This window comes from Thalia democratica, chromosome 4 (genome assembly GCF_965202585.1).
Source record: "Thalia democratica chromosome 4, ktThaDemo2.hap1.1, whole genome shotgun sequence".
NCBI classification, from domain to species: domain Eukaryota; kingdom Metazoa; phylum Chordata; class Thaliacea; order Salpida; family Salpidae; genus Thalia; species Thalia democratica.
The window spans coordinates 2,136,942-2,151,817 of record NC_139168.1 but is presented as its reverse complement, the minus strand read 5'-3'; the positions used below and the strand labels follow the sequence as shown (position 1 = coordinate 2,151,817).

At 24.9% G+C, this 14,876-nt stretch overlaps 1 protein-coding gene across 1 annotated transcript; it reads right to left on the bottom strand.

Moving 5' to 3' along the window:
• Positions 1-2,508: 2,508 nt before the first annotated feature.
• On the bottom strand, positions 2,509-8,562 carry LOC145834526 (ras-related protein Rab-9A-like). Its single transcript, XM_082941972.1, has 5 exons — positions 8,423-8,562; positions 6,285-6,356; positions 5,057-5,175; positions 3,624-3,710; positions 2,509-2,866 (listed from the first exon to the last, which is right to left on the bottom strand). Exons 1-5 carry the CDS (start codon positions 8,535-8,537, stop codon positions 2,630-2,632), a joined length of 630 nt encoding a protein of 209 aa, XP_082798098.1. The 5' UTR covers positions 8,538-8,562; the 3' UTR covers positions 2,509-2,629.
• Between the last annotated feature and the right edge of the window lie 6,314 nt (positions 8,563-14,876).

The window sequence follows — 14,876 nt, the reverse complement described above, 5'->3', positions numbered from 1 at the left end:
TTATCCTGATTAAAAAAAAATTATATTTTCTGATTAAAATCGAGTCATCCTAAGATTTTCTACAGTTTCAAAAACTAAGAGTTATCATGGTTCCTGTAATAGGCTCTTTGGTAAGATAGAATTTTTAAAAGTAAGGTTTAACTTATAATGAATAAAAATTAAAATGGGCATAATGACTGTAGAGGTTAAACAACTTTTACATGTTGTACTTAAGTCAAAAGTTTTTAATTTAGTAAGCAGATGAATATCGTTTTTCTGAAAAAATAACATAATTTAAATATTTTCATTTCCAATTATATTTCATCAGGGAAATACTATTGAAACAATAAACTATTTGTGTTTTATCTTAAGTAATTGCTTTAGTTGTATTTCTGTGACGAAAATTTATGAAATATTTTGGGAAAGAAAGAATTTTAGTCTATTTATTTGTTCAGGAACATTTATAAAAAAACCTGATGTTTAGTTTTGTAAAATTCAATTAAGTTTTCGAAATGCGAGGATAAACAGTCTGTATAAACATAATAGGTTTATTATAGAAGGACCAAAGTAAAAAAAAATTAATATAAATCTATTTTCTCCTACTTTTTTTAAGCAATCATTCCGAAGCTTAATCTTAAATAAGTAGAGACAAATACAATTTATAAATATTTTTAGTGTAAACGGACTTTTTTAATTAAATGAACTTAATTTTTTTTTTGGTCATAATATTTTATATTTTAAAATTTGAGGTTACTTCACAAACAATGAAGAGAATGTTATATTTTCATCAGACTTTTCAAACTTCTACAAAAACAACACATATTTTTATTCTTTTGCATAAAAAACTTTTTACACAACGAATATTTCTCAAAAACTGATTAATATTTCTGTGAAAAGTATCTTATAGAGGTTAGTTTCTTTCATATAATGGCTATTATTGAAAAAAAAATTGATCACGTTGGGCCTTAATATGAAATTAGTTTATGAATGTTTAAAGTAGTTTTTCAACAAATACTAGGTTTAATACACTTTTTTAAATCTAAAAGTAGCAATTGAAGAAAACCTAAATAAATATTTGCAACTTTTTTAAAAATTAAATAGCTCAACTTCTATGCAAATTGTAAAATTGTGGAAACATTTAAATTTATTAATTTGATATCAAATTCCTTTAAACTATAACTTTTAAATAGATTTATAGAATGTTGAAAAAAATCAGTGAAATAATTTCAGCTAAAAGGTTAAAATAAGTACAATATTCATATCTTAAAACATAAAGTTAATATTTTTTTGTTTATTTATGCGAATCGAAGATTAAAAACTTTAAAACTCAACTTTAAAATTTAAAAATTAATAATTATTGATAAATAATTTTTGAATTATTAAACTAAACGTTACATCAGTTTGAGAGTTTAAAAATACTAGCAAAATTTTATTTTAAATTAACTTCTTATAAAAACATTAAAATGAGTAAAAAAAAATAAATACGTATAGAATATTCATCTAAAACTTTCAAACTGAATATGAATAGTTGATTACGATAAAAATGAATGATTTTAAAAAAAAGCATGAAAAAAACACATATAAGAAACTTACAAAATAATAATGGCAATTAAATTTGAGGTCACGCAAAAATTAGTATTTTTTTAAAATTTATTTGTAAGTGTTTTGAAGAATATACTACTAAATTGCTATGGATGAATAGTACATTAAAGAAAAAAAAAAGTAAAAAAAAATATCTTTTTGTTCAGAAACCTTAAAAAATTAACCGTTAGTTCAATAATCTGGGTTGCTAAATGTTTTTGATAAATTTCTTACATGTTTTCTGAATTTCTTCCAGGTTTTCAAAAGTTCATATTTTTAAGTCTGATTTTAGTAAAAAATTAAGTTTAAGGTAAAAAATATGTTAAGTAGTATAAGAACGTTGAAAAGATACTGTAAAGCTACTTTAAATGTGCTTTTTCATTAAAAAAAATCACTATGATGACATTAAATTTTTATCTATATGAATTTTTTCTGTGTCAATTCAAAACTGCATTACTTTTCATGTAAAAATTGTTTAAATTAGAGGTTTTTTTGCAACTCTGAATGAAAAATACACTTAATTTTCATCAAAATTTTTGTCAAATAACAAACGAATTACAGCCAACTTTTAGTACAACTTGAAAAAAATTTAGAAGCATAATAAACTTCTTTTACTTCTTTTAAATTCTCCCAGTATTTTTATTTAATTTAATGTAAAGCAATTTAACAATTTTTTTTTTCTAATATCTGTTAAGAATGAGAAAAATTACCTTTTTATTTTTTTAGTTCAAAGTATTCAGCTAAGCTAAAAAAAATTCAAAAACAGCTACAGTTTATTTCAAAACTCTTATTCAAAACTTTTATTTCAAAACTCAAATTCACTGAATTTAACTACTTAAAAAACGTTTAATATTTCTATTTGAAATATAAATAATAACTATATATAATTTACAAAAACCTTTACATAACAAAATTTATAAGTATTTTTGAAACTAAAATACTCCTAGCAACATTTATTTGAATTAATTTATTAAAGTTCTTCAAAATTCTAAAATTAAAAAACATTCCTAACAACATTTATCTGATTTAATTTAAATAATTTCTTCAAAATATTAAAATAAAGTTATTCCTAGCAACATCCCCCGTTTTCAGTTCTGTTCAAACTTCCCAAACTTATTCCCGGTCTACCGGTTTCACTTTCGGTAATTTCCCCTTGTTTGGCCTGGTACTCCGCCGCCAACTCCACGGCGGACTCGAAACACCTCCGCACGTTGGCGCCGTCTAATGCGGAGGTTTCAATGAGGGGTGTTTCCCTATCACGTGAGAAGTTGTCGCTGCAGAATCGTTCCGCTTCGCTGGTCAGCACCTTTTTATTGAGATTACATTTAAATATATTTTAATTATTTTATTAATTTAATCAAAAATAAAAATTGTTAGAACCATAAACAAAAATCATTCTCAGTCTTATACAAGCACTTTGAAGAGATCTTTCGTTTATTAAAAAAAAAACATTTTTAATTCTTTTATATTCTTTAATTATATTCTTTTTGAATAAGAATTAAAAATGTTTATTTTTTAATAAACGAAAGATCTCTTCAAAGTGATTGTATGAGACTGAGACTGATTTTTGTTGATGGTTCTAACCATTTTTAATTTTGATTATCTAAAATTCAATCCTGTCCGGTCTTTAAAATCAAAAAAGGAAGACTACCTTTATCCCATTTTATTATAATAATTTAGTATTTTGACGTTTAGTGCTTGTAATTTTGATATCTATGACTACAATATTAATTAGATTTTATACTTGTTAAACTAACACATACATAAGACCACATAGACAAAAGTTATTTAATAAACTTAGTAACAGAGTGATAAATATGTCTTACTTAGGTGTCACATTTGAACGGAGCGTCATTTTTGCACGGGCTGACCAAAGTTTAAACAAAAAAGTCCAATCTTAAAATGAATTAGCGGTTATTTTTTTAGTGGAAAGTAACGTTTCAAAGAAAGTTTTTAGGATTAAAAATCTTTATTAGAACATTAAAATCTTGTACAAAAGGGATCCGTTCCGTTAACACATGTATTCCAAAAAATAAGTTATAACAAAAATAAATTTTCCTTACTTGTCTACTGTCCAATGAAACGTCAGTTTTGTTGCCGACCACCACAAAAGGGAAATCTCCGTCTGAGATACCCGCGTAGTAAATGAACTGAGAAATTTGAATTTTAAAAACATATAATTAATTAGTAGTTAAATAATGATGGTAATAATAATTAAATAAAGCATTAAAATCATCAATTTAACTAAAAACTGTTTCTGATACCCGCCTAGTAGATGAAGTGAAATTAAATTACAGTTTTAATATTTTCAGTTTCATTTAGCGAACAACTAATTCTTTTCAAGCGTAGTAAAGGGTTGATCATACCAATTAGATCATTTAACCACAAGCCTTCGGTAGACTGAGACCGGTTTCGTCCTGATTAGGACTCATCAGTCAGTCACAACCGAAAAATTCAAGCGTAAAAGATATATTTTCTAAATTCGAGACTTTGTGGTGCTTCATATATAAATATGAAAAAATTTTTGGTGATAATTTTCTATTAATATAGTGGAACGAGCATGAAAAATGTTTAAAGCACTGTTTTTTTAGATTTAGTATATCATAAGTACTTAATGTAAAAGCATGTTTTATTAAATAAATGTGACAACAAAAAAATTACATTTTATGAAAATAAACGTTTGCTGGTTGTTTGTTTATACTAAACAAATCCTGATAAATATAATTTAGAACACATGCATGGAAATAAAAACAACAAAGTTAGAAAAGAAAAAGACACAATTGTCATTAATAAGTTTGAACTTTATTTTAAATCTACAATTAAACAAAACTTAGTTTAAACTTAATATTATTAAACAATATTCACTACAACCTCTTCAAATTTTTTATCTTAAAATTAACATCAAGTTTTTTAAACTCTTTCATAGTTGTAAATCAAAGTTAAGAAAAATAATTTAAACTATGAAATTTATATCAAAATTCTAGACAGATCTTGTCTAAAAGTAAGAAACTTAACAGATAAAACTCAGCACATTTTAGTTTGCTAAAAAAGTTCAAAAAAAAATGTTCTCAATATTTAACAAAGGAAAACTTTTATACTTCTCTCGTACAGAGATCGTTTAAAATGTCAATTTATAAAAATAAAATTAAATTACTTAGTATATTTAAAAAAAAATAAGAATATACCCTTTATAAAAATATTTATTACGACTTCTACTTAATTAAACAACTCATCAACTTTTTTTTTGTTTAATGTTTGATACAATGTTAGTATATGAAAACAGTTATCCAACTAAAGGAGCTATTTAATCATTTGAATCAAGAAATTAGTTATACTTTAACAATGTTTTCCCTAAATTGATAATACTACCCACTGTGGAAAATCTAGGCTTAGTAAACTATATGATTATTAACTAAGTTTTAATATAACCTATGAAGAAAAGAAAAATATGGTAGAAACATTATACTCAATGTAATCTAATATAACAACTCTTTACCTCATCTTTCCATAGGCGGAGATTATTGAATGAGTTTAGATCATCAACTGAGTAAACTAGGACACAAAGATCAGCTCCTCTGTAGAAAGGAGTCCTGAGTGATCTGAACCTTTCCTGGCCTAAAATAAATAAGTATACATTATGGTTATTGTTTTTTGGCCACTTTTGATTTTCTGGCTCAAAAAATAAATTTTGTTTAGGAAATATCAGAAAAACACCCTTTGCAAATTTTAAGATGGTTTTAAGAAACTTTCACGTCAGCTAAATCCATTTTGAAAAACCCACTCCAATGAATTATTTATGGGATCAAAAATATTTGACATTGGTGTTTTAAGCTGAATTTTTTTACTGATGGCTAATTATCACACAAACACATTGTGAATAATTTGAAAAACATTAATGAAAGTTATGGTAGCATATCTTGGTTTTTGAAAATAAAAAAGTCAAGAAAATTTACAAAAAACAATAAAAATTACATAAAATCAAGAAATTCCGCAATAAAATTTTCTTTAAATTGTTATAAACTGTTCAAATTTGTTTGTGTGATAATTAGCCATCTGTAAAAAAATTCAGCTTAAAACTCCAAGGTTGAATTTTTTGGATCCCATAAATTTTGCATTGGAGTGGTATTTTCAAAATTGATTTAGCCAAAGTGAAAGTTTCTTGAAATAATCTAAAACTTTGCATCTGATATTTCTTAAACAAAAAAAAATAAACTGAAAAATCAAATATGGCAGACAAAATAAGCATAATATTTTACATATATTTTACCTATATATATATTTTCAAAAAAATCAACAACATTTGATGATTAATATTACAAATACTTTTGATAGTTAGTTCATCTTCAGATAAACTTAAACTAACTTAAGTATTAACTTAAGCAAAGTGGTGAAATTGTTTGAGAAAGCACATACAATTACATTTAATTTTAAGTTAGACATTAATTTTATAATTGTTGTTTGTTTGTAACACACTTGTGACTATTTGATTTCAGTTTTTTTCTTTAACTTTAATTCTTAAACTAATATAAATCTATGTTTTAATTTATACCAATTTATATTCTATATCCTAGAATTGTGAGTATTGTTAAATATTATTTTTTTAAATATATTAAATGATATATACTTTCCTACCAACAGTACCCCACAATTGCAGAGAATATTTTTGTTTTTTAGTTGTTTATTAATAATGATACTATTATTTATTTCAATATACATTTTCGAACCTGCTGTATCCCATAGTTGTACTGAATATTGTTGGTTGTTGATTGTCATCAATTTTGTAAGGAATTCTACTCCTGGAATATATAAAACATTTGATTGTTTACTTTATGTACCTCTTTTCTTATTATACATTTTAAAAAACAGTTGGATTTAGATTAGGGTGGGTAGGGCACACAACAGAATGACATGCAATCAACTTAAGATATGAACAACTTGTGCAAATGAAATAAATTTAAGACAACTTATTTCAAATAGTTAATATTTGCTTTTAATTTGATTTTTAGTGTACAGTACATTAGTGCTTGTTACAGATACTTATTCACAATTTTTTCTTAAAAACTTAGCAAAAATAAAAAATCATGACAGCTAATAATAATTCTGTGTGCTAACAAGTGTTTGCTTCAAAGCTCCATTGAAGTGTGTTAACCCTAAACACACAGAAACATGTGTCAGTGTAATAAAAAAAAAAGAATACTTTTTATATTTGTAATTATTATATATTCCAATGAACTTGTTTCGCTAGGATCTTTATTAGCAAACACTTAAATTTATATTTTGGTTATTAACAGTTAGTAGTGATTTTCTACAGTATGAATTAAAATTCTTAATGTAAACTAAACTATGTTTTCAATAAAACCCAAACAAATTTCAACAAATTTCATTTGTTTGCATACAATTGCAGTAACACATAAATAAAACAGGGTGGTCACTGGTTTTTAAAAAAAATCTCAGATTTTCTAATTCTTTCCACGTTATTAAAAGTACACCTTTTTGAGTCTATTTATAGTTTAAAGATAAGTTTAAGGTTACAAATTTTGTTAAGTTGTATAACAACATTAAAAACATACTGTAAAGCTTTTTTAATTGTGTTTTTTAATAAAAATATTTTGACAATGACAAAAAACTATTACCTATATGATATTTTTTTTAGTATCAGATCAAAATTTTACTACTTAATTTGTAAAAGTTGTTTAAAATCCCAAGTCTTTTAGTAATTTTTATTCAAAATTCCAAGTTTTTCCTAAATTTTTAGCCTAAATTGTCAAATTCCAGGTTTTTCCAGATTTTGTAGCCACCCTGTTAGAATCATTATTATAAAATGCTTTAACATGATAAACAAAATAACAAAATAAAAAAATGTTCTTGTTATAAAAAGTGTAAACAACTAATAAAAAACAATACGAGTAAAACTCATAACTCAAGAAAATGTGTAAATAGTTATAAATAAAGACTAAATGTTTAAAATATAAATTTTAAGTACTCATTTTCCGAACTTTTTGTTTTTGCTTCAAATAACTTATAAGTGATTTTAATTTAAATACATACAGTCAGTTTTTTACCATTTCACTCTAAAAACTATTCAAAATGCTCTATAATTCATTACAAAATTTAAGACCTCTGCAACAACTACACTTAGAAATTTAAATACTTGTATATGATCGACAATTTTACCAGTTTACTTTGATATAAAATATTTATATTGAAAAATATAATTTAAAACTTTTTTTCTATAAATTGATAGATTTTTGAAATTTTAGGGTATATTTAGGGCAATTTAAAGTTATTTTCAGTCATATAGCTCAAAATCAGAAGTTAAACCCATAATACTTTCAAAGACTTTATAACTTAAAAAAAAGTTTAAAAATAAAAGTGAAAATTCTTTTTTCAGGACCTTATAAAAAAAAATTGAAAAAGTATAAGTTCTTCAAAAAAATCTATTATCTTTAGATAATAAACAACTTACTTTATTTTTGATAGATATTATACCATATTTAAGAAAATTAGTATAGATAAAGTTTTATAAATAAGTACTTAAGATATTTTTGTTTAGCTTTGGCAAGGACTTTTAGACAAAATTTTGAAATTAGTTTTATCAGTCTTTAAATTGAAAAACAAGAAAACTGGTTGCGTTGTAACTTTCATAAATTTTGAAATACTCTTTAGTAAAAAAAAAGTATAAATAATGTTAAGAAATGTATAAAAGCTGACTTTATTTAATAGTAAGTAAAATTTCTTATAAATTTCATTGACATACCCAAGCTATTACAAAACAACAAACCTGTATTGTTGCAAATCTTGTTATTAAATTGGTCATTTATAAATCTATTCATTATTGAATCTCAACTAATAAAACAACTACCTATGGTGTGGTAAGACTCATGGTCAAATTGGTCATTTATAAATCTGTTCATTATTGAGCTTTTACCAACTCCACTATCTCCTATCAATATGAACTTCAAAACTCTTGGTGCCATTTATATATTATTTATCTAAAAGTTCTAAAGAATGGTTAAAAACGATTTATTTAATTTTAACACTAAGTACTTATATTTATTATTTTTTTTCTTAACTAACAATTGTTATAATACTTCTCTTAATACAACTTTTTTTGCAGAGCTTGATATTTTATACAAAAAACTACTTTATTTGAATTTTTTTTCAGTTTGCAGTAACGCAAACAAAACTAAAGTTCATTGAGAGGAATTTTACAAACATACACAATATACAGGTTTGATTGTTGAAAACCAATTAAAAACATTTACTTTTGGCAACCTTAAACTATCCTGACCCTGAGTCACTTTAAGTTTAAGCTCCTTGAAAAAAGTTATTTATTTTGCAAAAAACAACTTTTATCTCACGCATGTATGACTAAACTTGTAAAAAGAGAACAATTATACAAATTATTTTTTCTTTATGATTTTCAAAAAAGTTTTCTCTAAATATTTCAACTAATTGCTTTAGCCACTACCCATTTTTCGTTTTTCCTTTACTTAAAAAGAAATTTCAGGATATTCAGTTTATTATAATCAATGATAAGCTCTTTAAGTGAAATAATATTTACAGAAAAAAACTTTTGAAGAGTAAATATTACATAAACACTATAATGTTTTGAACAAATTTAATTTAACTAGTAAAATTTTCAAAGTACAAATGTATGCAAGTATTTTAAAGTAAAGAAATAAATATTTTCACAATAAAGGTAAGGTTACTAACTTTCCAAAGGTTTTCCAAAGTTGACAAATAGACAGTTTAGCTGCAGCTTTAGCTACTAGCACTAATAACTAGTAAGGCATTAAAAAGTAAATGAGTAATTAAATTGTAAAGTTTTGACTATTGATATCCCAATTTTAATAAAGTTTGTAATTTTCTCAACTTCTACAAAAGAGACAATTCTAAAATTGAAGTCAGCTAACGCTTATATAGACTATCTATACCAGAAATTTCATTTTTTTATTTAAATTTGGCAGGGTTGCCACTCATTGAGTTAAAAAATCTTCGTTGAGTGACCAGAAACTTCCCTGAGTTTCCCTGAGCTTTTACAAACCCTTAAAAAATTTATTATTTATTAAAAATTAGTTGTAAGAATAATGAAGATTTAGCTGCAAGGCTAAAATATTTCTAAATATTCACTCGAAAATAACTAATTTACTTTTTTGAACAACATATTGAAACTGGATTAACTTAATCTCATTCTAGATCTAGAAAAATATTTTTTGAGATTTAAAAAAAATCTTATAACTATTCTAAAATTTTTAGAAAAAATCAAAAATGCAATGAGTTTCCCTGAGTTAAAAAAAAGTCAAAATTCCCTGAGTTTACCTGAGATTTTCTATAATTTGAAAATTTCCAAAGTTTCTCTGAATTCCGTGAGTGTGTGGCAACCCTTACTTGGTAAAAGTGTTTAATAGTTTGTTAAATAGAAAGAAAGAAAAAAGTGAACGCTCACAACTATGGTCAATGGATTAGTGTGGAGAAAGACCTTTTGGTCATCGAGTCTCACACCATATATGTATAATAACTTTGATAAGCTTTATTTAAAACTTTAATAAAGTCTAATTTCAAGTTAAATGTATGATTTTTTTTTAACTTAAACTAATTAAAGAAATTAATTCTTAAAGGAAAAAAAATGGTATGCACTCTTTTTTAAACCCATTACTGCTAATATTAACCATGAAAATCATAGTCTACCATGGTCACCACACCTCCTCCTCCCAAAGATTTCAATTTTTATGATCAAGTACGTTCACATTTTTCTTGTTGCCCTCTCTACAAGAGCAACCCTGAAAAATGCAATAGTTCAATAGCAAATTGTATTTACTGTAAAACAAAAAACATCCTGTTTTTTTCACACTAAAAGTACATATACAGAATAACAAAGGCCCAGTTCTGAAATTCACTTAAAGCTTTATACTTAAGGTTTGAATAAATTGAAACTTGATGTTTTTTTTATATATATTTTTTTTTATTGTATAATACATTATTTTATATACAATGGAAGTTTAATTTAGCACTATAACATATTTTGAGTAATAAAAAGCACGTTGTTTAAATATTAATATAACTTTTATTGATGTAGATTAGTAAAGACAATAACACCTTAATGAGCTTTTATCATTAGAAAAAAAATTGAGAAAAATATAATGGATTTTGTTGAGTCTGGTCAACAAACAATGCATTATTGCATAAAAGCAATTGTAAACAATAAAAATACCCTATAACAGAACAGCAATAAAATTATATAGTTTTATAGTTTCATTCAGGGATACCTTAAAAAAGTTGTTAATGCTAAGTCGAATTTTTTTTTTAATATTTGCCCTTATCCATAACCAACCTTACCTAAGAAAAAAAATAAAAATTATAATTTGATTTAAAGTAACAGGAAAAACATAAATAATTGTTGACTTAGCATTTGCAGGTTATACAAAATTATTTAACGGCTTTACAAATTACCAGTAGATTCAGTATAATATTAGTTAAGCTGGGTGAATCCAACACTGATATCAGTTGAATGTCTTTTTAAGGAAGGACTACAAATTAAAATCACCTTAAAGTCCTAAATAATTTTAAATAAAATTTAAAAATTCTAATTTAAAAATGACAACAACTAACAGTTTATTAAATATAATAAGATAATAGATTTCTTGCTTGACTTAAGAAAAGTTTTTTTTTCTTTGGTTAAGCCCTGTTATTGCTTAAACCAAAACTAAAACTTATGAAAACTTTATATATAATATGAAAAAGAGTACAACTTTGGTCTTGAGTAAAAAAAATCTTTAAACTGTACCATAGTCTTATAAGTCTTCAACACCAGTGGGTTATCAAAGTGTGTATAAAGTATACATATAATGTTTTAGGTAGTTTTTCTATTTATTTGTACCTAAAGATCTGCTCAGGTGTTTAATTTATATCAAACAAACAATTTTATTATATTTAAAAATACAGTATTTGTAAAATAAGTTTTACAAAATTAATTTTCTGTATATTTTTTAGCATGGTAATTAGTTTTTCATATTTAATTTTATCTGTTAGAAGTAATAAAATGTCATGTATTTCTTTATTATTTATATAGTTTTTTCAACACAAGACAGAAATATATATGACAAATAAAAGTATAATTTTTCTTCTTCCGAAACTCTCTTCAAATGTTGTTTAAAAAATTTCAAAATAGGTTATTTTATAATTTTGAAAGTTTAAGCTTACCATCGAGTACTTAAAAGCTTATAAAATTTAAAGTTATTTTTTTTTGAGCTATTTTTTTTTCATTATAGAATTTAGTTATTTTGGGTTCTCAGCTGATTCTTAAGCAAAAGTTTATAAACTTTTAAAATAATTGTGCTTTGCATTGCCTACCAAACAAAAAATATTAATTTGTTCATTTAAATTGCTTATAAAGTGTCAACTTTAATGAAATAAACATAAATATTGTTTATTTGTCTTAATATTTAAAATTTCAATAACTTAATAAGGGGTAGCTGTCTGAATTTCGTGAGCGTACAAAATTGCACGAGGGGACAAAAATGCAGTGTTCACAAAATGCACGAAAATAATTTTGCACGGAGACAATTTTGCGGAGACAATTTTGCACGGGTTATTTTTTTTTTGTTTTTTAATTATTTAGTTCTTTTCATCAGCTTTTTTTATTTTTTTTTATCACTGTTACCCCTAACCTTTACCCTCGGTCGGTAAGTTTTTTTATTTTTATGTTATTTGAATGGTTTTTTTTATTTAAATTTTTATTTTAATTATTAAAAAATAAAAATAAACATTTTATTTGTTAATTTTCTTTTTTTATTTTTAATATCACTGTTACCCTTAACCCTTCCCCTCTGTCGGTAGCTTTTTTTAATTTTTTTTGATTTGTCTTTTTCTTTTATTATAATTTTTATCAGTTATTTTTTTTTTACTATCACTGTTACCCCTTACCCTCGGTCAGTAACTTTTTTAATTAAATAATTTTTAATTTTTTTTCTGTTTAATTTCTATATATTTTTTCTTTATTTATTTACTCACGTGCAAAAATGTAACTCGTGCAAGTTTGTTTTCGTGAAACTTTGTGCGCTCGCGCAAATTTGGCTTTGTGCATTTTTGTGCTTTCGTGCAATTTAGTTTTCGTGCAATTTAGTAAACTCGTGCATTTTTGTCTTTGTGCAATTTAGACCCGTTCCCTTGTAAGGACAGTAAAAATAGTTTTAGAAGTGTGTCTATGTTTAACAAGTAAACATATACAAAAACTCAAGCTTTAGAAATCACTTTTTTTTAATAATAAGAAAATAAATTAATTTTGTGTAAAATAAAGCTATATATTTCTCAATCTAGTTTTCTCTCAAGATATTAAGAATAGTTTTGATTAGTAGCTAACTGTGACAAATTTTAATTCAAATTATTTAAATCAACATTTTACAGTAGTTTTCTAAAGTTTAATTAATTTAATTCAAGCTTATATACATAACACGCTAGTAAGATACAACAAGTTGTATTTCGAAAGTTAATTATGAATATTCATAATAGATTTAAGTTTTATTTTAATAAGGTGTGACCACTCTTTTAGTATTGCATTAAATAAGCTTAATTACTGTTTTTTGTAAATATATAATAACGATTTCAGAACTCTTAATAAAACAAAAATGAAAAACTTAGTAATCCGTAAAATGCAACAAAGAACTCAAAAGAAAATGAGTATAAAAATAGATTCTAATTTTCCAAGAGTTCTCCAAAAATTACTTGACAGCCAAATACTAAGTGACAAAAGGGCTGTTGAACAAGATTTGATAAACGATGGACAGAAGTTCACCATTCAACTCGTGTTGGTGCATTTCAAAAAAGACAGCGACTCGAACTTTAGACGCTCTGAAGCGTACAATTCTACGAAATGTTCCTGGAAGGAGATGAGATTGTACTGCAGCTTCGTATCTTGCATATCGTACGCAAGATGTGGTATCTATCCTTACACTGAAATCTTGAACAAGCTCATGGGTGAAATTTTTAAACAACTGAGTGATGATAAAGGTCACACTTGCAAGTTTTTGTTCAACCTTATTTTGGTGAATGTAAACATAACAACTCAAATTTTAGAAAAGGGTCTGTTGACTTCTGTTTTAAAGATGACTGATCTACTAGAAATTTCAAAGTTTAATAATCTTGAAAAAGCTAAACTTGATGTTAGAAGAGATTTCAAAGTCTGGCTTAAGTTGATACATTCAGTTTTTGTTCACTTAGCAGAACAGCAATCAGTATTACACAACTTTAAAGTTGCAGAAAGATTTGTAATGTTTTATTTGAAACTATATAAAGCTTTCAAAAACAAAACCTACATAGAAGCTGAAAAAGATCTTTGTGACTTTAAACTAGTTCTCCATACAATTGAGCGTTCGGCCTTAGTTTTTCCAAGTCACAAAATAACAATAGTAAAACAATTGACGCATAATTGGCCGTATGCGTTCCACTACCAAGTTGAAACAATTGGCACTTTCTTGTGGGTCTGCGACAGTTTGAGTTTGCACCAGAATGTTTGTGTTGAATTATTTATTTTCAATTGTTGTCGTTCTTTAGTGAACTTACTTTGTGAGTTGAGTGCTCATATTTTTTATACATGATTGCGTTCTTTTTTTACTAGTTTTACTTTTTTATATTGTCTTCTTTGGTACTATTCCTTTATTTTATTGAAGTGATTTTGTTGTGCAATAAATGTTTTGAAAATAATAATAATCAAATTACTTATATTACAAAAATAGTAAGTATTTTCATTTATTAAAAACTGTAAACTATAATTTTATAAAAATATTGAAGCTTAAATGCATAGATATTGTAATTATTATTTAAACAGCTTCTTGAACTTTAAAAAAATGTTCTTTAAATTTTTGTCTTTTGAAGAATTCTTTCGTAATTAATTCTTCTAAACGGCATGGCCAGAACAGATGAATTAAGAATTAGATTATATACCATATAACTAAATACTGAAAGTAATTTTTCACTAACTTAAACAAAATATTAGTCTGTAAAACTTTTTTAGACTGAATTATTTAACACAAAAAGTAGGTTTTAGTATATTTGTATACTATTTGTTCGTTGGTGAGCCAAACTTTTAAAATTTTGTACATAAATGTTCTGATGAAATACTTTAAAAGTAAAGTTTTTTTCACGGTGTTCATGGAAAAAATAAAACAAATATTTAAAAATGTTTAACTAAATAACAAAATTACATTCCTTGAGAACGACGCTTGTATAATTTTTGAGACATATTTTGGCCATTAATAGGAGAACTCGCTGATAAAGATTCTGTGATGTAAGTTTAGGTAATTGGCAAAATGATAGAA

Bases quoted from the DNA above. Each gene is read 5' to 3' on its own strand.
- LOC145834526 (XM_082941972.1), bottom strand. From the start codon at position 8,537: ATGGCACCAAGAGTTTTGAAGTTCATATTGATAGGAGATAGTGGAGTT. The intron at 5,176-6,284 runs GTTCGAAAATGT...TATTTATTTTAG, and splicing joins ACAACTATGGGATACAGCAG to GCCAGGAAAGGTTCAGATCA. The intron at 3,711-5,056 runs GTAAAGAGTTGT...CAAATTTCTCAG, and splicing joins TCCGCCTATGGAAAGATGAG to TTCATTTACTACGCGGGTAT.